General features: G+C 41.5%; 2 protein-coding genes across 2 annotated transcripts in view; one reads left to right on the top strand and one right to left on the bottom strand.

Annotated features, from left to right (window-relative positions):
* Positions 1-521: 521 nt before the first annotated feature.
* On the bottom strand, positions 522-9,156 carry TRAPPC2 (trafficking protein particle complex subunit 2). Its single transcript, XM_075852794.1, has 5 exons — positions 9,017-9,156; positions 4,879-4,992; positions 3,622-3,764; positions 1,163-1,250; positions 522-1,056 (listed from the first exon to the last, which is right to left on the bottom strand). The coding sequence occupies exons 2-5, from the start codon at positions 4,969-4,971 to the stop codon at positions 958-960; spliced, it is 423 nt and encodes a 140-aa protein (XP_075708909.1). The 5' UTR covers positions 4,972-4,992; positions 9,017-9,156; the 3' UTR covers positions 522-957.
* Positions 9,157-9,215: 59 nt separating this feature from the next.
* Positions 9,216-17,064, top strand: part of OFD1 (OFD1 centriole and centriolar satellite protein) — a 61,001-nt gene continuing 53,152 nt past the window's right edge. Inside the window, exons 1-6 of the mRNA XM_075852793.1 lie at positions 9,216-9,340; positions 10,111-10,228; positions 11,077-11,274; positions 11,998-12,066; positions 12,153-12,183; positions 14,360-14,467. Coding sequence (XP_075708908.1) covers positions 10,133-10,228; positions 11,077-11,274; positions 11,998-12,066; positions 12,153-12,183; positions 14,360-14,467 — 502 coding nt within the window. The 5' untranslated portion in view covers positions 9,216-9,340; positions 10,111-10,132. The remainder of the gene's footprint in view (positions 9,341-10,110; positions 10,229-11,076; positions 11,275-11,997; positions 12,067-12,152; positions 12,184-14,359; positions 14,468-17,064) is intronic.

The following is a 17,064-nucleotide window of genomic DNA, read 5'->3' as shown; positions in this document are numbered from 1 at the left end:
ACACACATATATATACATACATAGTTTGGCTGTAAGAGAATTGGCTGCAGCAGGAGTGCCCCCCCCCCCGCTCTATCCGCAATAGGACACACAGACCATTAGGCCCCACCCCCTCAGTCGTTCACCAGCCATAACCCAGGTGATCTCGGCAGGATTTCTGCAAAACTTATTTTCAGAAACAAGCAGAACGAAAAACAGTGAGAGCGAGGGTATATCGCTGGTTTACTTTTATTGTTCATTTCTAGGTTTAGTGTTCCTTTAAGAATTTTACTAATCTGTCTGATCCAGCCCATTAAGAACAGAGACATTTTTCTTCTGGATCTGCCAGATGTCTTCTGGTTTTAGGCATCATAGAAAATAGTAAAGGAGCTGGAATCTTTTCTAGGGCCAAAAACCCGACCTCTTAACTGGTTTTAATGTATGTATGTATGTATGTATGTATGTATGTATGTATGTATGTATGTATGTTTAATATCTGAGTCATTAGTATATTTGACTGTAAAACAGAAGTATATTTGAACTGACTTCTAGAAGAGTTTATTATTCACAGACTATAAACCATTTCTGACATCACACACAATCCCTTCAGTATGTTCTCTAAACAACTTCTATGGAAGGAACACAAATAAATAACTGAACAAACAAGTCACAGGACACATCAGGGAGCGATCTACAAATAATGAAAAAGCATGACAATATTGCTACATATTAAGTATATAACAAGAAAGCCTCTGTCCAAGGGATATATACATGGTTTTAAATCACAGAATATTTACAACTGCGAATGATCAACACATAAACAGCCTCATCTGCCCGCCAATTCCACATCCTTTCAGAGATTAATACCTAGGTTCACTTCCTGATAAGACTTTCAATCAATGGAAACATTCACTTGTGACCCCCAACACGGCTTGTATGTAGGATCACACACTTGTGCTGCACAATCTACACTTGTATTCAGCTTAGTAGATGCTTCTTGCCAAGGAACTGTATTTTGCGGTCAAACGCAGTTGATCGTATTGGAGTATTTGGTTCATAAAATGGATTCATGGCAAACTGCAGGACGAAAAACAGAATAGGTTTGTATACATAAATACATTATATACAGACGGACAAGCTATACGCCGTAATAGGCGCACACCGACAACATATTATATCATACCTTGATGTATAAGTCATATGCTTCATTGAAGAAATTTTTAATTCCATCTTCTTGTCGTACATCATGTAGCATAATTAATCTCATATGTAAAGAAAAAAAAAAAAATGCTAAGGAAAATTCAGACAGAAAGACAATGCATGGACATTAGCAACCCTGCTGCCCGATGCAAAACAAACCACCCAAAAACCAGCATATACCAGAATATTTGCCCAAAAAGGCATTGGTTTTGTATTTGTAGGCACAACGTGTAGGCTTTTAAAATGATTATTTAGGTCAAACAGTTTCGGTGACATCACTGTGGATGACATGTCACAGCAGTGGGCCAGTCAGGTGACGTGTTACCATCTACAGGAGGATCGGGCGGCTGAGATTGACTGGAATAAAAAAAGGATCCATACAGTACGTATACTGAAAAGCTTTTTATATTTTTACATATTGGTCCTGTACAACTTATTTCAGCCCAATAATTAAAAGGTTCTTCCAGGCACATATAAAAGTTAACATTTTTAAACAATACATACCGAAAACAGGATATTTCGAGCTTAATTTCAAGTCTTTTACTTCTATTGTGAAGCATAGCATTTAAAGATTTGTCCAGTTTGGGCCACATCTACCAATGCTAAAAGTTTCCCAATGATGTGCCAATATGGTTGGAATCACTGCCAGGACCGAACACCACCCCTATCCCAATCAGCTGGTACGTCTCAGAAAGTGTGTGCTCATTCCACCTGCAATAGAAATGATGGATTACACTGCACCCATTAAAATCAATCCTGAAGGAAAGATTCGACTCTTCCCCTAGGTTTCATTTCAGTGAATGCAGTGTAATCCATCATTTCTATAGAGTTGGTGTATAGGGGCTCTGCACTCTGGCTAATCGGAGGTGGAAGGGGGACAGTACCCCATATATATTACATCCATATGTGCTAAAGCAGACAAAAGGGAACATACATGTTTTAATAAATACAAGAACTTTGTGCAAGTATGTATTATCACAAATATATGAGCCAAATATTTAATCAAAGGATCTATCACTTCCCCGGAAACCTTGAAGTAATAGGAGACAAAACCTCTCTCAATTATATTTAGGTAAATTAAAACATTTCCTCTCTAATTTAGTGATAAAAGCGCCGGCCCTTTATTAAAAGGAAAATGAAAGACTCCACAGGCAGCAGAGAACAAAATCTCAAAAGATGTTGACTGCTCTGGGATTTCCTGCTTCTGAGCTGGGAGAGTCCACTATGAGAGGGGGGAGGGGGAGACTGAGTGTGCATCACGTGGACAACGGAGATCTCAGCTGCTATATTACTTCATGCTGGAGGAGGTTGTTATATTAACAGCAATGTAAGATGGATTTCTCATTATTATGGAGCAGCAATGATGAGGAGGCTAAAAGAAGCAGCAGAGGTAAATTCTGTCACAGCTTTCTCCTCAATGGCTGCTGCGGGCTCTGTGTCTTTGCAGTTAGGCTGGGTTCACACGACCTATTTTCAGACGTATACGAGGCGTTTTTTGCCTCGTTTTACGTCTGAAAATACGTCTCAAATACGTTGTCAAACATCTGCCCATTACTTTCTATGGGTATAACGCTGTATTGTTCCCACGACGCGCAATTTTACGCGTCGTACGGCAATTACGACGCGTAAAATTACGCCTCGTAAAAAGAAGTGCAGGACACTTCTTTGGACGTTTTTGGAGCGGTTTTCTCATAGACTCCAATGAAAACAGCTCCAAAAACGGACGTAAAAAACGGCGCGAAAAACGCGAGTTGCTCAAAAAACGTCTGAAAATCAGGGGCTGTTTTCCCTTGAAAACAGCTCTGTATTTTCAGACGTTTTTGGTCACTACGTGTGCACATACCCTTATACTCAGATTGACCCTTTACAAGCAGTTGTCGCCTTGTCTAACTGGGGAAATCTTATTACATGGCTGATAAATAAACATTTTCTGTATGCAGTAATGTTCAGGCTCAAAGCTGAAGGTAAGAAAATTTTTAGCCTGATTTGCATTTTGCCGTCACCCATTACAATGCATCGAGGAATTACATACACCAGGTTTGAGATTTGCTTTTGGTGAATTTATGACAAAAAAAATAATAATTATTCTTATTGTATTCTATAAACTAGAAAATCGACAAAAATGGTGAAACAGGCATTCCGCCACCACTTCAATGGGTTTGAACTACACGAGCTAGTTTAGTACAGAATTAAAAATGAAAATACATTAGTAAGAGACTTCTTTTCACAGAAAAATATAAATCCCAAGCAATATTTAGTCCCCAAATAACCCCTTTAATTTTGCAGGATCTATTGTTTAAAAAGTACTTTTGTTTGTTGGACAACCCCTTTAACCTACGGCCACTTTTTTTTTCTTTTTCAATAGTTAAAATATAGAATATAAATGTATTTAGTATGCAGAAATGTCAAAATCTTATCTTTATCAGCATAAAAAGGATATGTCCAGCGGTTACAAATGCAGAAACAAACCATTCATTAAATTTGTCAACTGTCTTGAGGTACATGTTGTTGGACAGCCACATGTTCTCGTCCACAAGGTCCAATGCAGCATGTGCTATGAATTGGTTCAGATGACGATGATCATCCTTGGTGAATTATGAAAAAGGAGAAAGATCATACATCGATATTTTGGACCATTAGATACGTTTGATTGATTTTGCACATGCTCTATGCTGATAAACTTAGTTGTAATAGGAACACACAAGAGCGGAAAACTTTCATAATAAGTTTGTGAAAAGGATTACAAATGCCCCGTATGTATCAAACAGTTGCCCGCCGATACTGCCACAGAAAGTGAAGGCTCTGTTCACACTAGCATTAGAATTTCTGTTGTTACAAGAGATATTATGGCTGTGATCAATTTGTTTAGAGCAGACACCGACAGATCCCATTGGCTTACGATAGGGGCATCAGGTTTTGTGTTTTACTGCCTATACTGGCCATCAAAGTGCCACGGAGACCTGACAGAGAAGGACTAACGGAAGTGTGAACAGCGTCAGGTAGTAATGGGGCCTTGTTTGTTAGTCCCAGATATACAACATATTTAACAATGTCTAATGACAGAACTTTGCCTTATAAAGGTCAGACCTGCTATAAAGTTTATACCGGTTTCCTAACATTTATTCGTGTCAGAGCTATTTTTCATCAGGTGCGTAAAAAAATAATGACAAAAGGTCAAACTGAACATTTGAAAGGTTGGCTTTTGGGCTTGTGTTTTTTTTAAATTTTTTATCTAGCCCTCTTATTCATGAATAATAAAAGCTTTCTCAATACGGGTTATAAGAAATATGTCCTCTCTCTGGGGCCCACTGACCTAAGCCCCCCTATCCCTGTCTGTACAATGCTTGGTTGTCCCTAGTGTGTCCTTGATGCAGCCATGCCCGCCCTGTCCCATACATTTGAGAACGTGTCCTTGCTGCAGCCCTTTCACATACCTTCAGACAGTTATTTTTTTTTCGTGACACCTTCCCTTTAAGGATGGAATCTCACATTGCGGTTTAAATGCTCGTTTTTTTTTTACATAAATCACTGCAAAACTGCTGCGTTTTTCCAAAGTTTGTGGCACCGGCGCTGTTTTGACGCAATCCACATAAAAAGATTAATTTAATCCACAATGTGACATCCCAGGCTCAGATACTATACGGTCAGGTGTGTCACTAAATGCTGAATGGGGTGTTTAATGTGATAGTAGCAAAGTACCTTCGATTCCGTTTTTCCTGGAGGCAGAAATTCCATCTCAAATACTGGATTGTCATGATGCCCCACAATCACAAAGTAGAAGCTGCCAGACATGGTCCTCACAGCTGTAGACTCCTAAAATACAGGCAGATGTTTTATAGCATTTAACATGAGGGAATACATTTGTGTCGTATAGAAGTAAAAGCATTGTGAAGATACAAAGCGATACTGTAAAAAACCATCAACATATTAGGTTAATACTTGGAGAATTAAACACAGGTTTGGGGATTTGTCAATGAAGGGGTTTAAGGTTGTTTAAATACGCCTTTTTAATTCTTAAAAAGTGTGAAAAACAGATGTTTTACTTAGGCTTTTACATGGACTATGGCCAGTGATGCATTTATAGGATCAAAAGCAGTCCATCCATAATAAAACATATTATATATCAAAACGGTCTCAGAGAAAAGCGAACAGTCCTTGCCATGCTACCCTAAGGCCTAACATGACTTGGTTGGTGTGGGATGTGCAGATGATTGTTCTGCAAGATCCTATTAATCACCATGCCCAAGTAGCTGTATGGAAAAGACAGATGTTCAGGTGAGTCTGTCTCCCACCCAAAAAACGCTCGTGGTAAAAAGAAGGGACATGCCCTATCTTCGGGCGTTTACGCCTCTGACCTCCCGTATTTGCCCGTGGCACTCAATGGGCGCGAGCGAAACATGTTGCGAAAAACGCAGCAAACTGCGTGCAGGCAGATAAAAAAAAAAATCGGCCTCAAAATTCCCAACGGAATTTTGATGCAGAATTTTCTGCCTGCAAAAAACTCTGTGTGAACTCAGCCTTAGGAGTGCTTCCATTCTCCGTTGTGCTGGAATCCATTCTCTCTTTGGTGAATAATGACAGATCGAAGAGCAGATCTCGTGAGCAGTGGTGTAAAAACATAGCGCAGAAGTGCAGTTTACTACAGCGAATCAGATCACTTGTAACATTCTCAACCCTGCACTGCAAAAACGCAAACTGAAATATTATTGGTTGTTATGTACAACTGCTCCAATGTTTGTCGTCACTAGTTATGAAAAACACAATAGTGTGAGATTCACATCCCAAAATGCGCCAGAAATCTTCCTCAAACTGTATTAAAACTGGCTTACAACCAGTGCGCCAAATTTATTATGTGACCCTTTTTGACACCTCATTCAACAGTTTTGATAAGGGTCTTGAAAAGAGGCGTATGTGCCATAACTATTAATGGCATACTCAATTCTTTTGGCACAAAATATTGGTGTAAAGTATACTAGTAAATTCACTGAAGTGACAATTGAGTAAAATATACCATTTATTATAGTAACTCGCTAAAAACAGGGGTAACACACCACTGTGAAAAAAGCCCCGCCGTGTATATTAAAAAATGTATTAAACAATAAACACTGAGTATTAAGAGAAGTATATCTCAGTGTTTGTCTAGATATTCACCGGAATCAGCATTTAACCTGGGCACAACAATAGTACGAGCCCCAAGAACACACCAGGGTCCGTGATCAAACACCGGAGTCTCCTAGTGCTGGGTCCACTACAATGCTACTGTCCCCTATGCAACAATCCCACATACAAAAACGACCCTACGCGTTTCAAATACTCATCCTCAGGGGTCTGTATCTTGGTCACTCTGGCCTAATCACCAGCGATAAATATTCAAAAGTATTCAACAATATTGTAAAGTATACTAAGCCAAGAGGTGGTGCAACGAAGAGAGAAGCATCTAACATGGCTAGCAAGTGGTGTTAAATCTATCATACTGCGTGCACCACCATGAATAATTTGGTGCGGTTTCTGCCCGTCCGGTCTACTTTTATCCAGTATTAAATAATTCTCCCCCGCTGACCATCCTGCGATACTGAAACTCCATAGACTTCTCATAACAAACACTCTGAAGAGTCTCTTCCACTGGGGGGACTGCACTCCCACACGGATTTCAATGGGCACTATTCGTGCATACTCTGATACCAACACTACCGTGACCACCGGCATAGCTATAGGGGTCGCAGCGGTCGCAGTTGCGACCAGGCCCACGTTACCACACAGCGTGCTAATACAAAGTTTGTATGTGCCGTGGTGCCGGCACTTCCTGGTTACGGGCATGGTTTGTTTAGACGTCACAGTCACGAGAGGGGGCGTTCCAGCCACTGTGGAAGAGCCGATGCGGAAGAGCATGGAAGACTGCAGGTGAGCTGCAGAGGGGGCCCGTAATGTATGTGTGTTGTATTGTATTGTACAGTCTGTGTTTGCGGTGGAGAGAGGGGCTTTAAATTACAGGCCCCCCCTCTCCTCTCTCCACCGCAAACACAAACTGCACGACACAATACATTACAAACTGTGGGTCGCACTCCCCCTGGGGGGGGGGGTCGTGTAAAGACATCCGGGGGGGGGGGGTCGCGAACCACTCACCGAGGTCCTGTTTCCAACTATATTCACGTCCTCAGGATGCAGATCCAGTTGAATTTAATCCTGGAGCAAGGAGCCGACGGCTCCTTCCTCCAGCATCTACGGTTGTGTTCAGACGGCACCGGTGTTTTTCGGGTGCTAGACAGGGTCCCAACCCAGATGTAGGTCAAGAATTGTAATCTGCACACCTTGATTGTGTTCAAAATAATATCTTTATTTGTTTCACAGGATAAATGCCAGAGGCTATACGTGCAACGTCAACGTCGTGAGACCTTCGTCGGGCACTGAGCCGTACTGGGGACTCGATCTGTTTGTATAATGCGTAGTAGCGTGGCTATCAATTGGATGTGGCGGTTTACCGCTCTTATCAGCGCCGATAAGAGCGGTAAACCGCCACATCCAATTGATAGCAGCGCTACTACGCATTATACAAACAGATCGAGTCCCCAGTACGGCTCAGTGCCCGACGAAGGTCTCACGACTGAAACGTTGACGTTGCACGTATAGCCTCTGGCATTTATCCTGAGAAACAAATAAAGATATTATTTTGAACACAATCAAGGTGTGCAGATTACAATTCTTGTCCTTCCTCCAGCATTCACTGTCGTGAGCTATTAGCGGCTCGGCGCAGACAGGCGCGATTTAGTGACGTCATCGCGCCTGCCTGCGCCGAGTCACTCATAACACAGGGCAAAGGAGGAGAAGGATCTTATCCTCCACCCATCATGGGAACGGGGATAGGTAAGCAACTTTATTATTTTTCTATTATGCACATATGGAGGAATTATACTGTATAAGGAGGGGGGGGGCTGATATGGTGGCAGCTATGAGGGGCATTACTGTATGGGGGCTGATATGGTGGCAGCTGAGGGACATTATACCGTATGGGGGCATTATACTGTCGGGGGGGCTGATATGGTGGCAGCTATGGGGGCATTACACTGTAGGGAGACAGCTATGGGGGCTTTATACTGTGTGGGGGCAGCTAAAGGGGGCATTATACTGTGTGGGGCATTATACTGTGTGGGGGCAGCTATGAGGGACATTATACTGTATGGGGCTGCTATGGGTGCATTATACTGTATGAGGGCATTTATGGGGGGGGGGGGGTTATTATACTGTATGGGGCCGCTATGGGGGATCATACTTTATGGGGGCATTATACTGTATGGGGGAATTTATGAGGGGCATTATACTGTATGGGGTCTGCTATGGGGGGCATTATACTGTGTGGGGTAGCTATGGGAGCATTATACTGTGTGGGGGCAGCTATGAGGGGCATTATAATGTATGGGGCTGCTATGGGGGCATTATACTGTATGAGGGCATTTATGAGGGGGGGGGCATTATACTGTATGGGGCATCATACTTTATGGGGGCATTATACTGTGTTGGGGCAGCTATGAGGAGCATTATACTGTATGGGGGCAGTTATGGGGACAGTTACAGGGAGAATTATACTGTATGGGGCAGGCTATGGGGGGGGGGGGAATATACTGGGGGGGCTGTTGGACAAGGCGGCTGGCCATAGGCGCGGCCCAAGCTGAATCCTTGCACCAGGGCCCATGAGCCTTTAGCTACGCCCCTGACCCAGTAACAGAAGAAAGGGTGACATACATATGTAGCAGTGCCGAGTATGTCATTTTATTTTCCATAGTTGCAGGTAAACCTACTGAGTAACTTAGACGATGAAAACTACGCAGAGCATGACGCTCACCTCTGCCCAAGTAACCAAAGACCAGTCCCAAAGGTTCACATCCGCAAACTAGTCAACCTGCCACCATGAAATTCCATCAAAACGTCCTCCTTTCAGGCGTCTGCACTTCCGCTGTATAACAACTTTATTTAAAACGAAAACTAACATTTTGGAAACGAGGTTTGGAACGCGGAAACCCACTTTCGGTTCTCTTAGGGGCGGGTACATCGCAGGTGATCGGAAGTTCTTGGTGTGATTGGTTGTACAGGAATCCAGGCGGTTATGTGCGCTGTGTTTACACAAAGCTGGCGGTTGGCAGAGAGCGTTGCTGTATGCTCCTGGGAGGTGAGAATCAGATATTTTCTGCCATTGTGAACTGCCGCACATGTATACAGTATAGAATTAATATGCGGTTCTATTCGGTGGGAATACAGGGTGGTGTGTGTCTCATTCAGCTGTGTTTCTAGACTCATTCTTATATATTCCAATACAATCCCAGGCCTGGCATGATCAATACTGTAGCTCTAAGATGCCTTATAATGACACTTCAGTCAATGCCAGCATCATTCATGTATATTGTAATGGGATCAACTTTTCCCAAAATGTGAAGAACGAAAAATAAAAATAATATTGTAAAATATTTTGGCACATTAACTAATACTGGTGTAGTGCTGAATGGGGAAGACCGCGCACAGTGTGGAATATGGCGCAACTACTAGAAGTGCTCCATTCAGGTGGTCCTACATGCACAATGCCATCCTCTCCGTCCCTCTATATACTGACCCTGGTATTCGGAATGTGCGTTGATCACGTATGTACACCTCCTGTGCCGTTACGTTGATCTGTCCTATCTCATTCTTCTCACATATCAATCAACAATAGAAGTAGTGATTCTCCAACTATGACTTGATCCTGGTCTATCATTCACTGTGAATGGCGCCATCTGTGGCGTGCACTCGGCTGCCATCGGTTCTGAGATCTGTAGTTCGGCTGCGCTGTCCTGTGATCACAAGGAACAGAAAATTAGAAGAGCACCGTATTTAAACAGTTACTCGACTCTTTATGTGGAGGCTTTACTTTTACATTAAATATATTGTCATATTATTCTTTTTCAGATATTTTACCTTTTCAGGCCAAATGTCTCAAAGCGAGCCAAAATGTTTATCCCAAGAAGAACTGCGGAAAAGACTTTATCAGACGTTTAAAAAGAAGGGCGTTTTGGACTCCCTTAAGGTATGTCTTTGTTTTCTTACTATTAGGCTATGTTCACTCATTTTTTAGAAAATCCGCATCCGAAATCATCAGCTAAACCTCAGATTTATGCTGCGGATTGGCTAGAGGATTCGCACGCAGATTAGCCCCGTAGCTATTCAATAGAGCTAGTCCGCAGCTGTTCAGTGGGGAATTTTTGTCCATAATGAATATGCTGGGGATTTTAAAATCTGTAGCGTGTTCATTATTCCGCGCAGATTTTTATTTTCCTGCGCTTGAGAATGGTGTTATAAAATAAGCCATTCACATGCGTTGGTGACGGAATCCACACCTGAACCCTGACAGAATCCTCAACGTGTGAACAAGGCCTTAAAGATTGTGGACCCTAAAAGCAAAGCGGAATTTGAGTGTAAAACTGTGTTTTCGTTTCCTTATACGATACAGGGCAGTGCCACGTAGTTTACAGATGTTTTTGGGAAACGCATACTTGCATAGGCATATCAGATTGCTGGATAAGATTTATGGTATGAATAGACCACATAAATATTAATTGACATCCATTTTTTAGTTTTATGTTAATAAGCCTTAATTATTGTATAATTTAAAAAAAGTTCTGAAACTTTCTAATATACTTTGTTTCAATTCCGCACCATTTTTAATATGTCTGCTTGCTGCCAGTGAATTGAAAGTGGGTTTTTTTACATCCAGAGGCTTAAAACATGTCCCGATCATGTCCAAGTTTATTAGAACGTTACATGCGATAAATATACGCTTTATTGGATTTAAACCGGAAAAGCAAATACAAATATTAAAAATCAACGTTTCCCTTGTTTGATCAAGTAAAACTTTTTATTTTTAACTTTTACAAGACTCAACTAAGAAATCAGCTCATTCAAGATCTGAAGCATCGTGCGGTTAGTGGCGAGTCCCTTCATTCTCCACTTGTTTCTGGGGACTCCCTATTACACAGGGCCTGTAATAGTTTAGTGGCAGATCACCTGAGAAGATGTGGTTATGAGTTCTCTCTCTCTGTGTTTTACCCAGAGTGTGGACTAGAGAAAGAAAAGGTACGTTGCATTTGTTTCGATCAATACTTCAGACGTAAGTGCCATATATACCGATCAGCAATTAAAACCACTGATCGATGAAGTGAATAACATTGATTATCTCCTTACAAAGGCACCTGACAAGGGGTGAGATATATTACGCAGCAAGTAAACAGTCAGTTCTTAAGGTCGAAAGCAGCAAAAACGGGCAAGTGTAAGGATCTGACAGGGGCCAAATTATAATGGTCAGACGACTAGATCAGAGAATCTCCAAACCCGCAGGTCTTGTGGGGTGTTCCCGGTATGCAGTGGTTAGTACCTACCAAAAGTGGTCCGAGGAAGGACAACCGGTGACCGGGTCATGGATGCCCAAGGCTCGTTGATGTGCGCTGGGGAGTGATCCCACAGAAGAGCTACTGTAGCACAAATTGCTGACAAAGTTACTGCTGGCTACGATAGAAAGATGGCGGAAAGCACTACAAAAATTATTCAGGAATGGTTTGAAGAACATGAGAATATTATGGCAGATCAGTGCATGTATCTACTAGTACATGTCAATCTGACTGTTGTCCTATTTCACTTTATGGGGGAGGAAGACCTAAAACTAAAGATTGACAATTTGTGGTGATATTTCATGTTTTGATTTGTAATTATTTAATTGTGTATATTGTAGTAGTGAATCTAAGAGCTTGGTGTAGTGTTTAGGCTGTGTTCACATCACGTTTTTTTTTTTGTTTCATGAAGGATTTCTCAGTCCATGATTTAATGCAGCTTCTGAAAATCAACCCCCAATCCAAGCTCTACAAATCTCTGGTAATGTGTATTTTTATTGTTTCTTATACTTGTTATGTTGTAATTATCTGTATGCTTATTTTTATTGCATTATTTCTCTCCCGCAGACGTCAACCCACCAGAATAGCAGTACAAAAGGTATAGTTATTTGTTCTGATTTCTGGTTATCCACATAGTAAGGCTACATTCACACGAGCGTGACAGATTTACGTGCAAAAAAAGTGCGCACATAACGGTTTGTGCGCATTGCATTTTTGCATCAGTGTTCTTTGCGTGTGGCATGTGTTTTTTACGCACTTGCAAGCACTTTTTTTTTCAATGTAATTGATGCGTGAAACACAGATAAGCACACGGATGTGCGTCTGTGTGCTGTCCGTGGTTTTCACGCACCCATTGACTTCAATGGGCGACTAGGTGCATGAGAATGCACCAATATAGGACATGCAGTGAGTTTCACGCAATGGACACGCTGCATGAAAAGAAACGCATGTGGGAATGGCCCCATTGATATCAATGGGTCCGTGTGCTGTGCGTTTCAGCGCACAGCACACGGACAAGAATCGCGCTCGTCTGAATGAGCCCTTAGACTTGGTTGAGTCAAGGCATTAGTGTTTTTGTTTGTAATAGAATCTAAAATCAATGTGTCCAAGTTACATGTTCGACGATAGATTAAATATGGCATTATATTCCCACTAGGGATGCATCGAAACATTGATACTGTTTCGATACTCTGCATCCCCAAACGGTTCGATACCGTTATTTCATGTATTTCAATACTTAGCTGTGCGGCCGCACGGCTTAGTATGGTAATACATGAATGTATGAGAGCGGGGCTGCGGCTGTGTAATACAGTCATTGCCCCACTCCTGAGTCCTGACAAGTGCGCGCTGTCGGGATGATGTGATGCGACCAGCGCTGCACTAATGAGCGGCGACACTGAAGACAGAACATGGCGGGCGCACTGCAAAACACCCCCATGTTCTGTCTTCAGTGCCTGAACCGCCGCTCATTAGTGCAGCGCCGGCCGCATCACCGCATGCTTACCGCACGCGCACTTAATGTCAGGAGCGGGGCAATGACTGTATTACACAACCGCAGCCCCGCTCTATGATGGCGGAGATCAGAGAAACCTCTTATCTCCGCCGCTATTCCCCTGAATGCTGCAATCAAAGCTGACTGCAGCATTCAGAGGTAAATGAGAAGGGGGGGGGGGGATACCCCTTGGATCGCATCACAGGAATCCCTGTGACGCGATTGAGGGACATACCATATATGGGCAGACAGCCCAGGGTCCATTGAAGGACCCCAGGACTGTCTGACCATATTTCCTGTTGTTAGGGCCTACTTAGGTACTATCCGCTAATGTACTGGTATATAGATATATCCCAGTACATTAAAGTTTAAAAATAAAGTAAAAACATAAAGTAATATTAAATTTAAAAAAATACACATACACCTTTTTTACAATAAACATTAAAATAAGTCTTAATACATAAAATACACGTATTCGGTATTGACGCGGCCGTAATAACCTGCACAACAATTTTTTTGCATCATTTATTCTGTAAAAAAATTAAATAAACTGCTTTCTCTCACTTATTATTGTGAGGCACGAGGTGTGATGAATTGTGCCTCCATGTGCCTCACATTAATAGTAATTAACCCCATCATGTACCTTACACATTAACCCATTATGACACATGATGGGGTTAATTACTATTAATGTGAGGCACGTGGAGGTTTAAATTCATCATAACACCTCGCGCCTCATCAGAAAATGGAAGAACTTTTTTTTTTATTATTCCTGTTGGCAAAGTATCGTTTTGGTATCGAAATCGCAATACTACACGAAGTATCGGTATCGAAGTCCAAATTCTGCTATCGTGACATCCCTAATTCCCACAAGTATTTTTTTTGTGTGTATTTTTGAAACCCAACATGCTGATGGGCTTTAAAAAAAGATTGTCCCATCAGGGCAATCCCCTTTCATTTGACCGCTTCCCTGACGATGAGCGGGCTGCTAGAATCCCACCACATTCAGCTGTGTAGGTTCATACAGTGCCCAGAGAATCCAATAGGGGACCATGCAATGTACGTGGTCGTGCCGAGTCCTCCAGAGCAAGAGACACTCTTTGTAACCACTATCTGCTCTGGCTTCATAGACCTTATGTGATTGCCAGTTTCCATATACCCTGATACATGATGCTTTTTTTAAATTCATTTATGCATGGATGGTGAAATAATGGTTATAAAAATATAAGTGTATTTGTTTCTTTTAGCTCTTTTTATGGCTCACTTTTCTTTGTTTTTAAAGGTTTTCTTCTACAAATCCTGACAGAACTGATAGACTACCTCCTCCATAAAGATGGCAGGGATGCGGATACCCAGACAATCACAACTTCTCCTTACAAGGAGTCAATAGGTATTGTTTACTTATTATATAATAATCAATTCACACTTGTATAAGGCTTCGTATTACTCTTTGGTAGCAAGTTTAACGTACCTCCATTACATTCTAAAAAAAAATCAGACCTGAGTAAATCTGCAGTATACTCCTTTTGTCTTTTCTTCTTCTATGCAGAGCATTGATGCTCTACTTTGACTGCTATGAATCGTTTCAACATATTTGTGTTGCCTCTTCCTCTGAATTTTGCTGTCTGTAGTCACTTTATTGATCACTATGGGACACAACCAAATACATGAGATGTAAACATCCAGTTTAATTACTGGCCATTGTTACATAGTTACATAGTTAGTACGGCTGAAAAAAGACACATGTCCATCAAGTTCAACCAAGGGAAGGGAAAAGGGAAGGAAAAATTTCTACACATAGGAGCTAATATTTTTTTGTTCTAGGAAATTATCTAACCCTTTTTTAAAGCCATCTACTGTCCCTGCTGTGACCAGCTCCTGCGGTAGGCCATTCCATAGATTCACAGTTCTCACGGTAAAGAAGCCTTGTCGCCTCTGCAGCTTGAACCTTTTTTTTTCTCCAGACGGAGGGAGTGCCCCCTTGTTTTTTGAGGGGGTTTTACAAGGAACAGGATTTCACCATATTTTTTGTATGTGCCATTAATATATTTATATAAGTTAATCATGTCCCCCCTTAGTCGTCTTTTTTCAAGGCTAAATAGGTTTAATTCTTTCAATCTTTCCTCATAACTTAAATTCTCCATGCCCCTTATTAGCTTCGTTGCTCTTCTTTGTATTTTTTCCAACTCCAGGGCATCCTTTCTATGAACTGGAGCCCAGAACTGAACTGCATATTCTAGATGAGGCCTCACTAATGCTTTGTAAAGTGGCATTATTACATCCCTGTCCCGCGAGTCCATGCCTCTTTTAATACACGACAATATCCTGCTGGCCTTTGAAGCAGCTGATTGACACTGCATGCTGTTATTGAGTTTATGATTTACAAGTACACCCAGATCCTTCTCAACAAGTGAATCCGCCAGTGTAGCGCCCCCTAGGACATATGATGCATGCAGGTTGTTGGTACCAAGATGCATAACTTTACATTTATCTACATTAAACTTCATTTGCCAAGTGGACGCCCAAACACTTAGTTTGTTTAAATCTGCCTGTAATTCATGAACATCTTCCATAGTCTGAACTATATTACATAGCTTGGTGTCATCTGCAAAAATAGAAATAGTGCTATTAATCCCTTCCTCTATATCATTAATAAATAAGTTGAATAATAGTGGTCCCAGCACTGAACCCTGGGGTACACCACTTATAACCGGGGACCATTCAGAGAAGGAATCATTGACCACAACCCTCTGGATACGGTCCTTGAGCCAATTCTCAATCCAATTACAAACTATATTTTCTAAACCTATAGTCCTTAATTTACCCATTAGGCGTCTATGGGGGATAGTGTCAAATGCCTTTGCAAAGTCCAAAAACACTAAATCCACAGCGGCCCCTCTGTCTAGACTTCTGCTCACCTCTTCATAAAAACAGATTAGGTTAGTTTGACAACTTCTGTCCTTAGTAAAACCGTGCTGGCTGTCACTTATAATGCTATTTATTGTCACATAATCCTGTATATAGTCCCTCAATAGCCCCTCAAACATTTTCCCCACGATGGATGTTAAGCTTACTGGTCTATAATTACCCGGGGAAGACCTAGAGCCCTTTTTGAAAATAGGCACCACATTTGCCCTGCGCCAGTCCCTTGGCACTATACCTGTCACTAGAGATTCTCTGAATATTATGAAAAGGGGGACAGAAATAACTGAACTAAGCTCTTTAAGAATTCTAGGGTGTAACCCATCTGGTCCCGGGGCCTTGTGCACATTTATTTTATTTAATATAGCTTGGACTATCTCTACATTCATCCAGTTCAGTATATCAACTGATATATTAACAGCACTGGCACCGGCTACATCAGCTGCTCTTTCTTCTGTTGTATATACAGAGCTAAAGAACCCATTTAGTAACTCTGCCTTCTCTTGATCCCCTGTGATCAACTCCCCATTACCATTATCTAGGGGTCCTACATGTTCAGACCTTGGCTTTTTTGCATTTATATGCTTGAAGAATTTTTTAGGATTTGTTTTACTATCCTTGGCCACCTGCCTTTCATTTTGTATTTTTGCTAATTTTATTACATTTTTACAGATTTTATTAAGCTCTTTATATTTTACAAAGGCTACAGCTGTACCCTCAGATTTGTATTTTTTAAATGCCCTTTTTTTGTCATGTATTGCCCCTTTCACAGAAGGTGTAAGCCATGTGGGGTTTAATTTGAGTCGTTTATACTTATTACCTGTAGGAATAAATTTTGCACTATAATAACTCAAAGTAGATTTGAAAATCTCCCATTTATCATTTGTCCCATTATTTGACATTAGTTCTTCCCAGTCTATATCCTGAATTGCAGCCCTCATCCTGGGGAAATTGGCTTTCTTAAAATTAAATGGTTTTGCCCTCCCAGCCTGCGTTTGTTTTTTACAGTATAGGTAAAATGTAACTATATTATGATCACTGTTACCGAGGTTTTCACGAACATTG

This window comes from Rhinoderma darwinii, chromosome 2 (assembly GCF_050947455.1).
Source record: "Rhinoderma darwinii isolate aRhiDar2 chromosome 2, aRhiDar2.hap1, whole genome shotgun sequence".
NCBI classification, from domain to species: Eukaryota; Metazoa; Chordata; class Amphibia; order Anura; family Rhinodermatidae; genus Rhinoderma; species Rhinoderma darwinii.
Note: the sequence above shows the minus strand (reverse complement) of the source record. Positions and strands in the feature narration are given on the sequence as shown.

Bases quoted from the DNA above. Each gene is read 5' to 3' on its own strand.
- TRAPPC2 (XM_075852794.1), bottom strand. From the start codon at position 4,971: ATGTCTGGCAGCTTCTACTTTGTGATTGTGGGGCATCATGACAATCCA. The intron at 3,765-4,878 runs GTACTTTGCTAC...TAATTCACCAAG, and splicing joins CAGGAAAAACGGAATCGAAG to GATGATCATCGTCATCTGAA. The intron at 1,057-1,162 runs GTATGATATAAT...TTCGTCCTGCAG, and splicing joins CATATGACTTATACATCAAG to TTTGCCATGAATCCATTTTA.